The sequence below is a fragment of the Vanellus vanellus genome, assembly GCF_965231255.1.
Source record: "Vanellus vanellus genome assembly, chromosome: 6".
In the NCBI taxonomy this organism is placed as follows: Eukaryota; Metazoa; Chordata; class Aves; order Charadriiformes; family Charadriidae; genus Vanellus; species Vanellus vanellus.
In genome coordinates, this window is record NC_138911.1 from 55261778 (window position 1) to 55282124 (window position 20347).

The 20347-nt window shown below is 41.0% G+C and overlaps 1 protein-coding gene across 1 annotated transcript in view; it reads left to right on the top strand.

The window, feature by feature from the left end:
• The first annotated feature begins 344 nt into the window (after positions 1 to 344).
• The window catches only part of HIF1A (hypoxia inducible factor 1 subunit alpha), a 32225-nt gene continuing 12222 nt past the window's right edge, over positions 345 to 20347 (top strand). Inside the window, exons 1-5 of the mRNA XM_082485596.1 lie at positions 345 to 529; positions 15824 to 16014; positions 16724 to 16869; positions 16972 to 17056; positions 19874 to 19986. Of these exons, the coding sequence (XP_082341722.1) occupies positions 495 to 529; positions 15824 to 16014; positions 16724 to 16869; positions 16972 to 17056; positions 19874 to 19986 (570 nt within the window). The 5' untranslated portion in view covers positions 345 to 494. The remainder of the gene's footprint in view (positions 530 to 15823; positions 16015 to 16723; positions 16870 to 16971; positions 17057 to 19873; positions 19987 to 20347) is intronic.

A 20347-nucleotide genomic window follows, 5' to 3' on the forward strand; every position in this document is an offset into this window, starting at 1 on the left:
GACAACGGAACCTTTTGGGGACAGAGAGCGGGGCCATGCATTGAATACGAACACCGTCCCCCACCAGTCCCCGCGTCCGCTGCTGCCCGCTCCCGGAGCCGGGCCCGGGCCGTGCCGGCGGTGCGGTGCGGCGGTCCCGCCCCGCACACAGCGCCGCACGTGAGGCGCCGTCCCCCGCCCAGCTGAGCGCTCAGCTGACCCCACCGGCCCAGGGGCCGGGCCGCGCCGCCGCTCCTCACTGGCGCAGCGCGGGGCCCGGGCCGGCGGCGCCCGCCCCCGCCGCCACCTCCTCTTCCTCCTCCTCCTCGCCCAGCCCAGCCCACCGCCGCCGCTGCGCCCTTCGCCGCCCGCACCTCCCCGCAGCCTGCCCCGATGCTCTGAGCCCGCGCGGCCCCAGACCCGGCCCCTTCCCGGCCGTGCCGCCATCTCCCCGCGCCCCGTGGCGGCCATTGGAGCCGCTCGCCTCGCATCCAAAGAGGAGCCAGCCCGCCGCCATGGAGAGCCCCGGCGGCGTCACCGACAAGAAGAGGTATGGCCGGACCGACACTCGCGGCCTCCCGATATCGCCCGCCCGCGGAACCGGAGCTCGGCCCGCGCCGGCAGCGCGCTGCCCGCTCGCCGCCCGCTTTCCCCCCCTCCCCCTCGCCTCCCGCGGCTGCCGGCGCCGTCCCCCGGGCACCCCGCCGCCCCCCGCTTTGTTACCGCCGCCCCCCTCCCCGTCCTCCGCCCCCCACCCCTGCCTTCCCCGCGCTCCCCCGGCCCGCGGAGCGCTTCGCTCTTTCATTCCTCCTCCTCCTCCCCGCCGTCCACGTCGCCATTTTGTCGGCGGGGGGAGCGGACCGGGGTGGGTGGGTGGGGGGGGGGGGTGTGTGTGTGTGGGGGTGTTCTGTGTGGTGCGACGCCTCTGCCGCGGCGGGAGCTGTCCCGCCGGCTCGGCCTGGCGTGGCACTTGGGGCGGCGGGTGGGAGCGCCTGGCGTGTTTTCTCCCCGCGCGGCCGTGGGGCGTGCGTGGGCCCCGCGCCCTCAAGCCGTCCGGGGCCCGGGCGCGGCCTGCGCGCCGAAAGCGAGATGAGCCGGGGCTGGTGGAGGGGCCGAGGGGTGTCCGCGGAGGTGGTGAGGGGAGCCCGGGGGGGGGGGGGGGGAAGCGACTGGCTTCGGCCGGGATGCGACCCTCGGGCTGCCTTCCCCTCAGGAAAACGAGAGGGTGGGAAGTGGTGGCGCTTCGTTCCAGGCGGCCAACGAGCCTGTGGCGTTCGGGTTTTGTGCAGGAAAGGGCCGTTTTGGAATCTGGAAATGCTAAGCTTAAAAAAAAAAAAAAAAAAAAAAAAAACCCAAACAAACCCCCCCAAACTAAACAGACACCCCAAAAACCACGGTGGGGGGAGAAGGGGGGTGTCTGGACAATGTGAGTTGAGGAGTATGAATAATTCACCGAGGGTTGTTAGCTCAAATTAGGAGGGGGGAAATAAAAGCCTTTGTTAGATGGTGAAGTTAGGGAGTTGGAGTATTTGGGTGACCAGATTTCTGCGCTGGTGATTTCTCCACCGGCGTGCTTTGTGAAGGGATTAATTGCCGTAATCGACATCTGCAGAAGATGCCGTTTGTTTATATTAATATCAATACCTTTTTTTTTTTTTTAATTTAATGTGGGTGTTTGGTGTTTTTTTTTTTTTTTTTTTTTTTTTTTCCCTCTCTCGTATCAAAGGGTCATCTGAGTAGGTTAAACGCAATAAGTATTAAAGCATGTAAGTCGTGTTGGAAAGGAGACCGGCTGGCTCTTAAAATGGATGGTGAGCTTTGTGCTGAGCCGGGAGCGCGGAGTGCCAGGCTTGTGAACAGGGAGCCCTTCACCTCCAGGACACTATGGTCTTGGTCATAATTTGGAGTTGTTACAGCAGTGTGGGGAGCGGGGTGGGGGAGAAGCAGTTTTTAGTCTAATGAAATCCATACGGTGAGGCACCTGAGGGTGGCACCGATTCTCCAACCTTTGTTTTTTTCGCCTCAAAGCTAATAGCTATTGAGAAGCCTGGGAGAAAATGTTGCAACGGAAATAATTATTCTGAGCTTTGCTCTGCTGCCCTAATTTAGTGACAGGTCTAGAAAGGGAGTTTGAGGATTGAGTTGTTCTGTTGCTCGTTTTTGTTTCGGTGTTTGTGTTTTTTTTTTGGTTGGTTGTTATTATTTTTTTTTTTTTTTTTTTGCCCTTGAGCATTTGTTATTTTTTTTACTTACCATTCTATCCCACTTGGGTACCTTTTTTGCAATTTCCTTATCCTGGATATAATCTGCTTTCTTCAGAATGTACGAATCAGTATGCAAAGCTTATCCTTCCTTCCTAAAGGCAGGGCTTAAGCAAGAGAGTTTGTTGTTTTTTGTTTCCTGTAGACCTGAGTTCAAAGTTGGGAATGTTTCTTATAAAACAGTAAGGAATATTCAGATTACTTCTGTTGTAGGGTACGTTTTAATAGAAAACATGAAGCTGTATCTGTGGTACGCTCATCCTGGGGGCTGTGAATGTGCAGTTGACTAAAGATGGCTAAGCAAAAAAGGAAGGATATGAGCTCACCAGAGAACTTCTTGAGAAACGCTTGAGATTTTCAATAACCTGGGTTGTTTTAGAAGGGTTTAGGTTTGATGGTGCTCATGTTCAGAATACCTTTAAGGGAGAACATCTTCCAGTCCTGTTGTTTGATGATAAAACTTTGGCTGATTGTATATATAGTGCACCTCAATTTTGGCATGTGTTAAGATCCTTTTATTCCTTGTCACTCCCTGTGCCTGTAAATGGATAGTGTTTAGCTCTTTATAGTTGAAGTGAAGCTTATTGTTTGCTTAATTATGTGATGGGAGATGCAGAAATTATGGAATTTGACCAATTGTGTGTTTCAGTCTTACATAAGTGAAATTTGGTCGTAATAGTAACTGAAAGTGTGGATTCACTTATTGGTTTGTTAAATCCATTCTTTGATGTAGTCCCGAGCTTCTCATGTATGTACAGGGGTCCAGATTCCATAAGAAACCAAGTATCAACATACAGGGGTAAAGACTCCATAAGAAACAAAGTATCAGCAATGTGATTGGGTATTGAGTTATTTGGGGTTTAACTGTTCTTCAGTAATCGCATCACTTTGTGCTCCTGGGTTTCCCCCCATGTGCTACAAGGAGTCAGTGCATAGAGTGGGTAAAACAGTATCGTTTGGAGCTTTGTTTGCTTATTCAAATTTAAGGCTTTTGTTGAGAAGTATGCTGATTTTTCTTAACATTCTTTGAACAAACTCTGATGGCTGATGCTATGAAAAGCTTTTCCCGGGGTCTATGGTGTGACACTTAGCTATTAGCAGAGTAATTCTTGCACCATTTTAAGTAAATGAGCCATTTAGGGTTACTGCTTACTTTGGTAGTGGCTTGCAGCTGGTAGATAAACTAGACAAATGAATCTTGGATTGTTCTAAGTCCTTACTTGTATCATAAAATATGTTTTTAATGGTATAGGTCCAAAATAAAGATCAGAAGCAGAAGGATTTAAAGAAGTGATTTCTTGAGTGCTCAGTCTGACTCTGTAAGATGGTATAAATGAGTGGAATTTAACATCCTGACTTGAGCATCTTGCCGAAAAACTTCAGCTTTCCAGTTTCTCAGAGTTAGGACTAGAAACTTAACATCTAGTGTCTAAGGGGGTGATTTGAAAGATGAGGGTTTTGCTGCTGGGTCTCTGCCGCTGAGGTCCAGCTCCAAAATATGTTTGAGAAGCCTGGGTCCTGTGCCACTGGCTGTGAGGGGCAGTGGCTACTGCTGTTTTTTCTTAAACCTGTGTGAGGTCTTTAGGATTGTATGTGCCATTGCTTTTTGTATGTTAATTTCTTTCAACACTTGTGGAACAGAGCCACTATTGCTAAAGTAGAACGTGAATACAAAACCCTTTTGTATATACTCTTGTATGTACCTCTCTGCGTGTTGTAGAAAGAGGAGAAATCTTTCAGTAAATCTTCTGTAGACTGTCCCTGCAGGTACGGAGAGGGCAGAGTGGTTTCTGGCTTACACAACAGTGTTTTTACTGCTTTCTGGATTTTTTTTTTTCTGAATTCTTTGCCTTGCCATGGGGCTTACCTGGTGGTAGTGCCTGTGTTGTCTGTTTTTTGCCATATCCTCAAACATGAAACAGTTTTGAATTCCTTCAATAAAAGTGATCAGAAATTACTTCCCAATGCCCACTAGAGATGAAGGCAACAGCATCATGCTACCGCCCTTCCTCCTTTTTATGAAGGCACTGAAAATCAGGGAAGAATAGCTGTGGAAGATTTGCCTACTGCAGATGTTTTTCATGATTTTGCATTGTTGGTGCGTTGGTTTCCTTTTATCAGTGGTCTGAGTATTTGGCAGTATGTTGATGAGAGCAGCAGGAGGATTTTCTGGTTTTTGTTTACAGTCATGTTTGCTTTGCCCTTTTAAAACATAGTGTCTTCAGTTTGCAGTCAGGGTCCCTTGGTTGGTATGCCTGAAATACCAACAACTGGCCCACACTGAGCAGAGAGGTCTAGTGTAGATGTGATCAGATGGTCCAGGTTGTCAGGTAGTCTGTAACAGGGTGATGGGTTGGTAAGAGGGTATTATTTCAAGTACTTTCAAGCTTTTTTAGCGACTCTGCCTTCTGTATAAATTGCTTTTCCTTTCTAGTGTGTCTGGAGGCACATCCCGGACCATTTTTGGGAGTGGGAGGAACAAATGTAGCTGTTATCAGCAACTTAAGTCTGGCAATTAAATCGACTATTGGTTTAGAGGTGGAGGTGTGAAGTGGATAATACATCTTATTCCCTCATTTACTTTCTATCCCCATTTTCTGGTTGGTTTCCCTCTTCTCAGAAATGTCCATCAAGGGCTTGCTTAGGTTAGGCAAACATCATGCTAAAGTATGTGCTTTGTAAGCCTCTAGAAGCTTAGAAGCAGTTACATGCTCTGTTTCTACTGCCACCAGAAGAGAGGCCAGAGAAGACCATCCCACTATCGTGTAAGACTTCAGTCTGCAATGTAACAGCATGCATTTACTCAGAGTTGCTTGCTTCCTCCTCTGCACATTGTGAAAGCAATGCAGACCTTTGTTCCTCCCTATCCTTGAACTATAATGTGTGGCATTTATAAGGTTGTTTCCAGGACTCTTGATTGCTGATGGTGAAGTGGAAAAAAAGTCAATAAATATTAATAACACTAGCAAATGTCAGCAGTGTTGCGGTGTAAGCCCAAACCCTTCTGAGTGTGCATGTTCACTTTGGTCTGCTTCTGACCTGAAAGGCTTGAAGACTCTTGCTGAGCCTATGTAACACAATGGATTTAGTTCTTGAGTGTGTTCATGTTGTTCAGTAGTAATATTGCACCAATTTTTGTCAGAAAGCTGGATTTTAAGTCAGCTTGTGTGAGATTTTTGGTATAAAAGGGGACATTGAATGACAGAAACCACTGATTTTTGAGTATTCTAGGGTTTTTTTTTTTTGTACTGCAGAAGAGAATTCAGCAGTATTATCTCAATTTATTCTTGAAGAGCTTGGTGTCATGATATGTCATGTAAGAATAATTCTTACATGATTGTAGAGTATGCATTGTTAAGTAAACCCGAGGGGAAGTTCAGTGGTGGTACACAAGAGCATCTAGATTTTCCTGATGATACTGCTCTTTCAAGAAGATGCAAATACTGATCCGATTAGAATATACGTTCTTTAAAAACAAACAGCTTCAGAACAAAAATAAACCTCACAAGAACCCTAGTAAGAAGGCGTAGTAACCTGTTTCTAGCTCACCGATGTCCAAAAGGAAGGAATGTTCCAGATTACAAGTCATCAGCTCAAATGCTCCTTTTATCTTCACATACACGGTTATACAGGCAGGTGTTTACATGCCTCAAAAAAACCACCTAGGTAATGCATGGAAAGAACTTGGACCTTAATCATCTTTTCATGTTATAACAGCCCTTTCTCTTTTGAATTTGAGAAGTTTGAGCATTTTGAGCCTCTCTTGACAAACCTCCTTTGTATTAGACCGGGCAGAAGAGCGTGCAGGAGAACCTGAGTTTTCTACTGAGTACTGATCTGAAATGGGAGATGCTTGGGGGTTTTGTGGCATTGGGAACTACAAAAATGGCCCAGGAAAGAAGGTGAGCCTTTTTACTTTAACTAATGACTGAAAATTCAGGAAAGATACAGGTTTCCAAATTACCATTGGATAGGAAGGCTCTTAAGGTTTTCCTCTACTGACATTTCTGCTATTTAGCTTAGAATAAAAGTCTCTATGAAAATTAAGTTCTGAAATTATTACAAGCATGAACGTGAAATCAAGTGAATACATGCCAGCATATATATATTTTTTTTAAATACAGTTTATGTAGGTGACGAACACTTTAGGGTTCTTTGATGTGGAGCCATAGCCTCAGTTGATGTAAATTAGCACAGGTTCATTGAAGCTACGCCTGTTCATACCAGCCTGGGGGTTTAGTCCAAGATCTCAGAGTAAGTGCATTGATAAAGAGGAGTTTCATCGTATGCATAATTGGTCACTTCTTTCTGTTGAATCCTGATAATACTGCGACTTGTACAAAAATGTAGCCTTTTAAAATGTTGAGATATTTTAGTACCAGGACATTTGAAATGGCTCTGCTGGCACTGAATAACTGGTGCTTCAAGAAGATCCCTTAGTAGTTCCTTAAAGATATCCAATACATAATAAACTTTGTGTGTTAGGAGAGACACTGTACAGCTTCTGTTTAATTTGGTGTGGTGTCAATGAATGTTTGTTAAGCATTTTGAGGAAAAATATTACAACAAATCTTGTAACTCACTACATTAAAATAGAGCCTGAGCTTCAAGTGAAGAATCGAGGAAACTGAATCAGCAGCACTGAACTGTGCTATTATATTTACAACAGTGGGAGGTTTTACCAAGTAACTTATTTAATAGCCTTTTCAGCTCAATTTGTAATAATCCTAGAAATGTTTCCTGGAAAAGATGACCCATTTTGTTTATCAGAATGAGTTGTTTCACTGTCAATCCTAAACCAAAACCAGATTGGCGTTACTTTATGAAAATTCTTGCATTTCAAGAAGCAAAAGAATTTGAGGCCAGGATTCCTGCTTTTGTGAAATTATTTCATGCTGCTCATGAGTAAGAATAGTAAATGGACTGTTATGCTAGAAAAAAGAGTTACTAGAGGCTTACCTCCTTAGTTTGCCCCCTGCTCACACCCATTGGAAGAGATAGGAATATGCTCCAAGGAAGAGAAGACTTGAAGTAATCCACATCAAATATAAAAGCTGCAGCCTTTACTAGCTAAGCTAAAGAAATGAGAAGCTCTATGTGATTTGGCTGATGACAGAAGTATTTGGTGCTCAGTCCTTCAGAAGGGACTTTTTTCCTTGCACCCTATTGAATCTAGTATCCAGTTGAGCTGACATTGCTGCAGGCTTTATGTCCTACCTGTTGTAAAGAGTTTTTCTTGACTACTTTGTGGGTCTATTTGTTCTTTATTCATACAGAAAAATAAAATTTTATATCTCTTATGCCTGTTTTGGGTTTTTTGTTTTATTTTTGTTTTTTTAGTTCTTAAAAGCTTTGATCATGAAATACCTTGTTAACTGAAAGCAGTTGAGGAACACAAGGTGAAGGGATGAGACCTTGGATGGAAGCAGTGAGGGAAAATGTCCAGCCTCCGGTCTGGAAAACCTGAATGCAATGACATAAATGATGTATTTTAAAGCCATGATATAGACTAAAATTAGTTACTTTATCAAGAGTCTGCGTCTGTCTGAAGATAGACTGGTTCGTACCTAAAACATTGTTAACTGAGAGCCTGACAGATGTCTCGGGGATATGTTTTGCGTCTTTTTTTGTGAGCCTGGTAGAAGCAAAAGCAGGAGGGCTGAAGGAAGGGGAGCACTTAATGGCTAGTTCTGTCAAGCCCATGTCCAGATAGCTCTTTTGAATAGCTGTGGCTTTTCTGTAATAAAAACCACAATTTAACTACCATGTATCTTTCATCCTGAAGGGCAGAGCACAGCTAATTAAAAGGCAAAAAATAATGCTATATTCTAGGAAAAAGCCAAATAAGCTACTTGGAAGAAAAAAAAAAATAATTCTTACAAACAGCCTATGTATGCCATGTGGTTATTTTAAAACGGTAAATTACGATGCAAAGGTAAAATATCAGTGGGTTACATTGTGTAGTGAGACACAGCAGAATCCCTTCACCACATTCTGAATTAGAAATACTAATTTTGGAAGCTTTTACCTTCTTACTCACACTTTCTAAGCAGGGAGGTAGTTGGGGTTTCAGGTCAGTTCAAGGCCAAATCCAGGTGACGGATAATCTTGGCAGTGTGGTCCTGTGCTGCCTTCAGGAGTTTCAGGCTCTGCTGCTGGCTCTTATGTGTCATAATTTACCTGTCTGTAAAATGGCTGTTTATACAGACTTCATGGTCTTGCTAGTAAGATGTGACTTCGTAAGTTAATGCGTAGCTCAGTGGAGTCTCTTCTCGCTGCCTCTCCCCACTATCATTTTGCAAACGGCAGTGGGTTTCAGTGTTCACTTGGAAAGTTTGTGCTGCTGTAGCTAATTCAGTCTGAACTGCCCGCTTGCTCTCTTAATTCATCAGGTTTGTTTTTGGTGGTAGTCAAGTTATGGTAAATGCCTGTAACTACCTTCATGTAAAGAAAATAAATTACTTTGTCCGAAGGTAACATACAAAGGAATTAATTTTAAGAGTTTACATACAGAGGTGTTGTCTCTGCTTGGATATTATGCTAGTTTCTGCAGTTAAATCTCTCTTACTGTATGTAAGGAATTTTTGATTTCTTTTCCTGAGTTGGATTACTGGGCTGTAATGTTCATTAATTCATAATGAGCAAGACTTTCTTCTAGAAAATCACATGCTTGTGATTACACATGAGATTCGTTTGTTTGTTTTGTTTTTTTTTTGTTCGTTTGCTATTTTCCTCACAAGAACTCTATGCAGACTATGAAATAAGGAGAATTGGTAAATAAAATTGGCCATAATGGCAAAAGCAATAATACTTAAAGAAAATCATGTCAAAGCTAGAAGCAGCAAAGCTGTAACCTGGCATTCATCATGAACTGGTGGCTGAGCGATTGCACTAATTCTGTAATGCAGCTATAGAAGGAAAGAGCACACCTCCTAACCGATTTGGAAAAAGCAAAATTTACGGAGAATTTGGAAATATGTTACAGTTCCCAGAAAGCCTGCCTATCCAACTGAAAATTCCAACTTTGCAGTAAGTGTTTGAGAGTGCAGTCTGAAATCCTTTCCCCCACTACTGGGAGGAGTGTTTGGATACCAGAAAGGAGTAGCCCTGTAAGCCAGCACGTGACGTGAAGCTGGTCCTCTGCCCTCATTCCTCCCCACCCCATTGCCTGCATTTTCTCGTGTTTAAATAGCAGAAGTTGGAGCTCCCTCATAAGAATGACTGTAGTGGACCCAGTTGCCCTTGCTCATAACCTATTTCATTGTTTGCCTCCTAAGTGATGAACAGTCTGTGCTGCTGCAGCTCAGCTGCTGGCAGGCACATTACTGCTAGGCTGGGAAGCGAGAGGGGAATGGGGCTTTTGGGGCTGCCTGTGACTCTGGGCCGTGTTTTGTGCGGGTCTGTCTCAGGAATTAATAGTGTTAACGCAGAAGCTCTGTTGTCCCTAGTTGAAGTTGATTGATTTCAATTTAAAAGTATTTTTAAAGGGATAAGGGGGCTAACTGGCATGTTCTCCATCTATGTCAGGTGGAAGACGAGGGCTTTTGGGTGGGGGTTTTTTTTTTGAGGAGTTTGGGTGGGTTGGTTTGTTTTTGTTTTTCTTTGGAAGAATACTTGCATCGTTAGCTCACCATATATTTAAATAACTGGATTTGGTGTTCTCTTATATTATAAACCTATTTTTTGTATGAAGGTGTCTAGGGAATTTGAGTTACACTGTTTTAGTTTCTCTGTGGTAAGCACTGAACTTGCCTGGGACTTCTTTCCACGGAAGAATAATTTAGTAAAAGCTGCGGCTAGCAGCTCTGTACAAAATAAAGATCTAACAAACAGTGGAGAAAATCAAATAACTCCATATTCAGCACAGTCAGAAGAGTAGAGTTCTACTGTAATACCTTCTGGATCTTTTAAGTAAGCTTGTACCTAGTTGGTATTTTGTTGGCTGAGGTGTACACTTGTGGTGTAGGTGAGAGTGGTTGGTGTGGATGGTGCCTATAGTTGAGCTCTTCAGATGGTCCCCATGAACACAGCCAGCCAGCTATGCTAGTGTAACGATACCCGTGTTGGGGTGTTCTGCTGGGCTACGGCTGTGCACCAGGAATTGCATCTCTGTCCCATACAGCTGTGCTGGCAGAGGCACCTGGTTTAGGCTAGGCAGGAAAAGACAAGTTTTGTACTAACTGCAGGAATGAATTCAACCTTAAAACCAAATACCAGGCTGCTTTTACAGGTCTGCTTTCAAAGTTCAATACCATCAATGATGACATCTACTGTTAATGTATTGTTGTATACATATATAGCTACATCTTGTGGGTTTGTTTTGTTTTTTTTTTTTTTTTTTCCATAATGAAGAAAAATTGAAGCTATATTATAGTGGATACGGTCTTTGCCGCTACATTTCTAAGCCAGATATTTCTAGTACTAGTTTTACAGTCTGAGGAGAGGTTGTATTTAACATGAAAGTATTGTGTATGCATTCTTGTGCTGGCAAATGATAGGAATTAGTGTCAGAACTGAAAACTAGTTGAAGCTCAATAATGAGATATTACTGGATTTGCAGGGCATTATTCATTGGGATTATATTGCTTTCACATGATATACTTCCGTGAAACTGTTTAAGAACAGATACCATGATAAATTCAAAGCCAGTCAATTGTAGGAAACAATTCTGAAGAGGAAAATGTGAATCACTATCAGAAGATGCTTAATTTTTTAGAATGTGCTCAAAACCTGAATCAAGAAAGATGAAACTGGATTAATTAATACACTCACAATAGCTATTTTGCATGGGAATTGAAAACAGCTATAGAGAAAAATCAACCTGATTAGAGAAACAGTAAGTTAGAATGAGAGAATGTATAGAAAATAACATCAGTAAAGCAATATACTCGGGGGGGGGGGGGGGGACGGGAACCCAACCAACTGATCACTTGTGTTAACGTAAATATTGTGTACAAAATGTAAAATTTTCCTTGACACTAGGAGACAAAGTTGACATACTACATATTTTAAGACCTGTCCATTGACCATTTTTAATCTAGTTAGTAATTTTTAATTGAAATTTATCAGTTACTAATGACATTTTCTAGGGTTCTTTTTGGTCTTAGTTACTGGTGGTAAATAAGCAGTAACAAGTCAAGTTTAAATGTGGCTATTGATTAGTTTTACACTCTAAGAGATGAAAACTGTAGGCTGTGTTTAGACAATTGGGGAATCACTTGGGGAATATGTAGTGGGCAGAGGGGTCTTTGGGATGGTATGGGGAACAATACATTGTTTTGAGAGATGCTCTGGCCCAAATGGTTCATATGACTGTAATGACAGGAATTGCACGTTTGAGTACAGAGCCTGAGTTAACATCTATAACTGGTGCACATGGGACTGCTGCTGGCGTGCTTTGTTCTGAAGGCTGTTGGGCCAATTCTTGCTTGCTGCAAAAGCCTGCTGTAAAACTTTGTTTATATTCACCTTGCTGTATTTTAAAGCCTTTTTGATTTGAGGCTGTGAGTGGGAGCCTGCGTAATATCCTTCAGCTGAGCTCTCGGTTCAGCTGCAGTGAATCCTGGTGGTGAAATATCTTTTTGCTCTGGGTTGCTAGCTCGGATATGTTTTGGAACTCAGATGTTTATTCAGATATTGCATGTAAACATCTCTTACATATAAAACCTGCCTCCTATTGCATTTGAAACTGCCAGTGAAACCACTTTCTGTGAGCCGTGGCGTGTAATCTGCTTTGGATTGCTCTCTGCTTCTGTATTCTGGTGGCAGAAATACAAAATGGAAATGAATGTCTGGCACTGAAATTGTGCAGGAAACATCAGACCTGAAAATGCATGCAATTTCCTGTCTAGCACCGGCATTTCTGATATTTTCATTGCATGTATAATGCACTCTTCAGCTGAGATTTCCTTCTGAGTCTTTAGGTGTTTTTCTTTTGTGCAAGACTGGTAGCAGAAGGTTGCAATACAGCTCTTAAGTTTCAGGTTTGTTTTAAATGGAGCTCGGGTTCCTTTTGTCTCCACAGAATGGTATTTCTGTGAAGACCATGAGTTTTACACATGCAGGCACTTCTGAAAAACTCTCTTAAATTATATGACTTATTTAAACTGATTTTGTGCCAATTGCCAAATTACTGTTTAAAGTTCTCTTCCTTGAGCTCCCATTTTTTCTCTAGCTGAGAGAGAGTTCACTTAAGAAATAACATTTCCATTACAGGAATTCAACATCCTTTAATTGACTATGCAGAAACTTGTGGGCAGGTACATGCAGTGATTTTGTGCTTTTTCATTTACTTTGTGCAATTGGAAGTAACAAAGCTTAGAGTAGTTGCGACAGTAAAGGATTTCTTTTTGGCTTTTTTTTATTATTATTTGGTGGCATCCCATGTTGAGGCAACTCTGACTTCACTTGGTAATTAAACCTCATTTGTGACCTTTCCCCATTAATTTGATCCATTAAAGAAACGCTCTTTGAAGCTGGTAGTTAATCTTCCTATTTAAATTGCTGGGTTTTACTCAGATTGGTTACGGCTTAGTTTTAAACAGCAGCTAAATATAGCAAACTGTTGTGCTGTACAGTTTAAATATCTATCTATAGTAGTAGCCTTTCTAGAAAGGAAATGCCTAGTAAGAGGGAGAGGAGACTCTGCACCGGTTGGTACCAACATTGCACTTGAGTTTTGCCCATCATAAAGTCAAGCAGTGCTCCAGCAGGCAGCACTTGATTCTCTTACTCTGGGATTAATTTTTAATGCTGTGAGCTTGATTTGAGCAGTGTTTCAGTTGGTAATTAATAATTCAATGGCTGAGAAGTTTTGACTGTTTATGTTGAAGTCTGCTGCTAAGTGTGCTAAAACTGGGCAAAAGTCTAGAAACTAGATGAAATGTTTTCAAGAATGTTAAGCTTTCAGAAAGGAAACACAAGGGAAAGGGCTGAAATCATAACTTGTGAGGTTAGAATCTATTTTCATCTGTTGCGTTGTCCTTCTCTACATGCTCTTTGTGATTCACGCAAGCCTGACAAACTTGTAGACTTGAAGTGTGCAGCATTATTGCCAAAGCATGGGGTTTTTAACTTAAAAAGTGTCTGCAGTTGAAAAGGAAGCGGTGACAAGACTGCCGGCATCTTGGCAGATGGAAACTAATTACTTCCAGTAGTTGTCCCTGGAGTTTCTGGTGTAGGAGGAACTTTCCATAGGTAGAGGGATCTTGAATGAGTAGCTAACAAAGAAAAAATCAGAGGTATAGAGGTGAATCTGTCTAAGGCAGCATAATTATTTGTTTTAACTTTGTCAGTGAAATCTGTGGTCCAAGGAGGACAAAGAGAATCCGGATGGTTTTTTACCTCCACCCGTAGTTTTCCACCAAGAGAAAAGGTATTTGAGGCCTGTCTCCAGTAAGAAATGTTTAATCAATCAGGTTATATAGCTGATTGATTTCAGTATTGTTACTGATATATTTCGGTATTGTTAAAGGTCAGACTTCTTGTAATGGCTGTTTCTAGATATACCTGTATGTCAGGAGCCTCAAGCTTCTCCGACCAAGATATCCATGACTAGAGCAGGAACATCTGTTGTCACGGGGAAATTGAATGTGAAGAAATCTGCAAGATGGGAAACGTTATCAGATATTTTAGGCTACTTTTCTGAGGAACACAAGCTTATGTTCACAGAAACCGATAGAGCTATTGGATGTCTAGAATTTTTTTATTACTGTAAGACCCATAAGTTAGTTTTGCAAAGATCTCCATTAGCACTATGTTGATTTATTAATGTTTCTCATTACATAGAAATAGTATTTCTGTGATCTAGTACCCTGATTTTGCCACCAAAGGAGAAAACCTAATCCTATTCTTAGCTCTTACGAGCTTGTAAGACTTAAGATTCTGAAAATCAAGCTCCTAGCGCTTCCTTCTGCTGGCAGTGGCAGGGTGTAGGAGAGGATGGTGGGGTTGGGGGTAGATAGAGATGCCGTACAATTTTATGAAGTTGGAAAAAATGAAGTTAATTGCAGAAGAAACTCTGGCTTACTCTGTCTTTATCGGAACTTATTAAACTTCTTTCATGTTTTAAGGCATTTGTGCTTTCAATGCTAGTCTTAATAGTATTGTTGCTTGCATGTTTCTGCACAAACTAAGCAGGCTTTTGGCTGTTGTGGGTGGCACATCAAGTAAAGGACTGAAAATGTGTTCTTTTGGGTATGTATTTGACTGCTTGCATTGAATCTGGTTCATTATTTCCCACAGAATATCAGGGAATCACTTTCCTGTATCATTTGGGGTACCTCTCACAAGATGTGTGTTGATTGAAGTCCTTAGCACAGATCTGCAGACTTAGCAATGTGAATTTGGCAGTGGTAGTATGTGACTTTTAAGTCTAGTGAAATTTGAAAAAAGCAATTCCTAAATTGTTAGTAGTAAATAATGCATTGATTTATTTTCTGCCTTTTTCAACTAGTGACATTTAATCTCTTTATGATAACATTAAAAGCCATGCAACCTTGAATTATAAAAGCAGCATTTATAGACGTATGTTTATCTTACAACTTTTGTGAAGTCAATGGAAAAGGGATCCTACAGATTAGTGCAGCTGCCTCTTGTATCTCAGGTGTATGCAAAATGAAGATAGGGTGTCCTCAGAAGACATAAATGTATAAAAAGAAAAATGGACAATAGTACCATATACTTTTGTATCGTCCATTTAAAAATAAAAGCACATTCAACTGCAGAGATAATTTCGTTGGGAACCTCAGCAGCATTGAGTTCTTCAAATGTAAGAAGAGTTTGGAGCTCCCATCTCAAAATGCTTAGTTCAAAACTCATGTGACAGATGCATGAGACAAATGTGAACCGGTGTGGGCGGTGGGCAAGAGGAGAATTATCCACATTACTGACTAAGAGTCTCAGTTGTTTCGGTGCTTGGTCTTTGTGAGCTGTTCCTTTACTTCATGCATCCTGGGGGATGTGAGTGTAACAGAGGCTATGGAAAGAGAATGAGGCAACTTCTTTGCAGCTGGAGTATTCTAGTATAGGGGAGACTATGGAAGGGACTATACTGGAGAAAGAGAGCTGGGAAAGGGACTTTTTGGATCACATGCAAAGCAGGATGCCTTATGCTAAATCAGTAGCCTTGCTGATCACACCCATGAGGTGGACTTTGTAAGGATGGTAGAAAGGGAAGATTTTGGAGAGTTTACACAATACTACTGGAGCATAGAGCTGGAAATGACTTATACTTTAGTATTTTGAATAGACTTAGGGGGTTAGGAAAGAATAAGGAAACAGGATTTAGAGGCTAGAGAGGCAGCAGTCAAGGTAAGAGAGAAGCATTTCAGGAATGGTTCTGAGTACATACGTGTCTGTCTGAAGAACTGATCTTGTTGGCAAGACTGTGTGGTTGAATTTAGTTCTGGCAGAGCCCAACTGCAGCAGAACTCTATACACAGAATTACATTTACACTTTTAAACTGAGGTTTTAAATTATTCAACTTTGATAAGGGGTTAATTGGCTACTGGGCAGCTTAGTTTCAAATTTAACTTGTGGAGAGAACAGTTTCTGGTATTAACCCCAAACTTTGTTTATATAGGATTAGCTCAGAACGCAGAAAAGAGAAGTCAAGAGATGCAGCCCGGTGCCGAAGGAGCAAGGAATCAGAAGTATTCTACGAGCTTGCTCATCAGCTGCCCCTGCCCCATACTGTGAGCGCACACCTGGACAAAGCATCTATTATGAGACTGACCATCAGCTATTTGCGTATGAGAAAGCTGCTAGATGCTGGTAAGCAAATAACATCTTTCTGTAGAAAGATGGAAGACCTTATGGTAGAAACAGGCTATTGGTGATGGCACAGGAAAAATGGACACTGTTCAACAAAGTACCAAACTGTAAGTGGTTAGTGCAAGGCTGACTTACCTAACTGTAGGCGTTTCTCCTTAACGTAAACTGCAAGAATTTTTTTTGCAATTGTACTCCCCTGAATGTGAAGTTAGCTGAGTCTGTGTCTCTGCAGTTACACCTACCCATACAACTACAGGAGTATCTGAGTTAGCTTATGAACCAGTGTCTGTACAGCAGGCCATAGATGCTGTACTGGTTATTTGTACTTATGCATGCCTACCTATACCACATGGAGGAGTAACTTTGTTAGCCATACTCTGAAATGTCCCCTAGGAAGTCCCTGCAAAAAGTTTTTAATGCCTTTTTGAGACAAATGGTAATATTTTTGCCATGTAGACATTTTCCTTAAGGTGGAAGGTTTATTGGTTTATGCATAAAAGCACAGATGTTTAACCTCACTCTGCTTTTCTGTGGTTTGTGATATCATTACTAAAACTTGAATTTAATTGATCACTTATCTAAGTGAATATACTGGTTTTTAACAGTCTTGCAAGATTGACTCCTTGCAGACTGGTGCCAGAAGTCATTCCCGATGGTAAGTGAAGAATGGCTGATGTTTACTTAAACAAAAATGTGTGGCTGCTTGTAGGTGAGCTGGAGACAGAAGCCAAAATGGAGAAGGAACTGAACTGTTTCTACTTGAAAGCTCTTGATGGATTTGTCATGGTTCTGTCCGAAGATGGGGACATGATTTACATGTCTGAAAATGTGAACAAGTGTATGGGACTCACTCAGGTGAAATACCGACATTTCCTAACACTGTTTCAAATCTATAAAAGTTGTTATGTTTTTGTATATGTAAAGTTAGACACCCATATACCTCTTATTTTTTTGCAGTTTGAGTTGACAGGGCACAGTGTATTTGATTTCACTCATCCATGTGACCATGAAGAGCTGAGAGAAATGCTTACACACAGAAACGGTAAGAAGAAAGAAAAAATCGATTTTATTTACTTATGGATAATTCCCGTTGGCTTTGGTACAGTTGGATGTCTGCCAGAAAAAGGTGTTGAGGTGTATTGCTGCTTAAATCTCAAAATAAACCTTGTTCAGAGATACTAACAACAGAAATAACCAGAATGTTTTGGCAATATCCTTATTGTAGGAGAGATGAGACTTACTACTCTTTAGTCGAAAACAAAATTAATGACTAAAATGGAGTTATTAAGGGTGGAAAAAATTAGCGTGCCTACAGGAATAAAATTAGAGGTAGGTTGATTGAGAATGATCTTAAGCAATTGCTATAGAAGGATATGGAGAAGTTATATTGGTGCATTTTTTTCTTGGTCTGGGATTGCCTTTACAGGTAAACTTACAGATTTCTGGAAGAAAGCATTTTAGTGATATACTTAAGATACAAAAAAGGTACTATATTTAGGTCACTGAAAAACTAATTGGGGAATACTTGGACAGCCTCAAAAAGGGTTTTGGGATTGATGCTTCTCCGCACCTTTTAATTGGTGCGTGAAATTGGGATCTTTTCACAGATTTCTGACTCTTCCTTTTTCCATCTGAGGGAGTAGAACACTGTGTTCACATATTCCGTATGCTTTTGAATTTAACAAACACCCATGAATTACTGCTTTTATGTCTTCTAAAGGTTTGTTAATGACTATAAAGACTTGGCAGCCTGCATGCCTCCAAGCAAATCTGCTTTACTCAGTAGTCAGAAGTCTAAAATCCGACCTCTCTAATTCCTGTTTCACCAAACAAGGGTTATATGGACTCTGAATCTAGATAGTGATAAATTACCAAGCCTGACCTCTACTTTCGCGTAGCACTGTAAATCAGAAGTCTTTTATGTTGTCATTCTATTTAATTCAGTAGAAGAGACCTGATAAGATATCATAGCATTAAGGGCTCCAACTTTGATTTTGTAAGCATTTTCTAAACTTGTCTGCCCTTAATATTGAAGTATGTTTCTAAGGCTAGGTTAGACTTCCAACCCCCCTGCCTTTGGAATACAGTAATGCGCATGGGAGGGGTGGGGAAACAACTTCACTAAGGCAGTGTAAAAACTGGTCTTGTTGCAAAAGCTTATTCTTAAAAATGTCATATTACTGAATTTCATTCAAACCAACTGCCTAAATTGACCAGACTGGAGTAAGATGTCTGGAAAGCGTTATTGCAAAATCTGTTTCGCAAATGAAGTTGGTAGACAAAAGTCTAAATTACAGTAATAAAAGTACATTTTATATTTATTAGTATTCCCAGGTTGCATTCTGCTGCAGCTCTTACATCAGTGGAATTACTTCAGTTTTGAATTGAGTATTAAAGACTCCCCTTTGGGATTGTACAGGCATACAAATGTGATTGGCAGAAGCTGAACTGCATTCTGATTTTTACGAAGTTGCTTTTTAAACTTTCAAAGCTGGTGATTTTAAAAATAATGTTCAATGCTCAATCAGATCTGAGAAAGTTGTTCCATCTTTTACAGTCACTTCTCAAAGGAGAGCGTTAAGCATCAGGAGTTGGTAACAATTATGTTGTGTGAACTTCAACTATGATTTTCTAGATTGGTTTGACTATTTCGAAAACATACTGAATTAAATAAGTTTTGGCTGCTTCTCTGAACTCTGCTTCCCCCCAGCCCTTTATTGAGGATATTTTGATGTGGCATAAAGTAGGCTTGTCCCTGTTAGTCTTTGCCTCTGCTAGAAGCAGTAGACAATGTAGCATAGGGGCTTTAATGTATTTCTAATGAATTTTGTCAAACTAGTAGCTGCAGTGCAAGCCACCATGAAGAATTTCATAGCTATTATTGTCTGTGGAGGATGAGAGCAAGCTATTGTATAAACTTATATCAGAACTAAGCTCACATGTTCTAAACTTCCATGTCATACTACGGTTTTGTCTTTACTCCTTAGCATGCCTCGGCAACCTCGCTCTTCCACTGCTCCATATCCTAGGTGCCTTATTTCATTCTTCCACACACAACAAGCTGCTTGGAGCTCTCCTGATAGGATCAGTTTGCATTTTCTCTGCCCAGAATAGCCTAGCTAGCTATTGACTCTGAAAGGTTCTCCCCTGTAAAGGCAAAACCTTAAGTTAAAGTCTGCTGTTAGCAAGTAAGGCTAAAATACTACTGCTGCTAATATTAATTTGCATTGGGATTTCTTGACTTTTTTTTTTTCCCCAAGAATGCTAATAATGTGTTTAAAAACTTGATCCCTGTTTACTCCGAGAGTGTAAATCATTGTGGAAATATACAGATGCGTATAAAAAGCAGAGGTGTTAATTCTGAATTTAAAATCTTAAAATACTGCAGTCCTGAAGAGCTACAGCCCCAGAATGTATTTTATTTGAACCTCCCCGCAGTGAGTTACTGATGCATTTCAATGGAAACCAACTCAACAGTACTTCTCATTCTGCGCATGCTTTTCTTGTCCTCTGTCACAATTTTAAAATATATTAAATTTTCAATCAGTCTCTCTTTCTCCCCACCCCTTTTACTGAAATCTGGAAGTGTGGAGTTGGCTACAAATACGATACTGATCTTAAAACATTGAAGCTTCAGTTTTTTGCCTACCTCACAGTAAAACTCATTCTGAAAAGTGTTACTATAAAAAGTGCTGTTAGGTTTATAAATATTTTAATTTATTTTTTGGGGTCTTCCCCTAGTCTTAGAGTTCTGTAACATGCTTGAGGTTTTGGTGGTTTGTTTTTTTTTTTTTTTTTTTAATGCCTTTGGAAGATGATTCAAGAGCTTAAGAACTGGTTTACCATTTGCTTTTGCTAGGTCCTGTGAAAAAGGGCAAAGAGCAAAACACGGAGCGCAGCTTTTTTCTCAGAATGAAGTGTACACTGACTAGCAGGGGAAGAACAGTGAATATAAAGTCTGCTACGTGGAAGGTAACTAGTGCAAAGGAATATTTACATAGTTTGGCAGCTTCCTCTTCAGATGTCATAACACTATATTTCAACATTTTTACTTCATGTAATGAGCTTGAGTTTCACTAAGTGCTTGACTAATTTAATGATTGTGCTTCACTATGCTGAATTTTAATACTTAATACATCACAGAGGTAACTGAAACAATGTTTTAAAATTAGTTTTTCAAAACTCTTTTAATGAATTTTCCATTTTAAATTAGAGGTCATTTACTTACTAGAAATTATAATTACTAAATGCATTTGTATAAAGCCTTCTCATTTGAAAAAAATACTTGACATCACTTATGCTGATACCTGATTTCTTTTGATTTGACACTGTA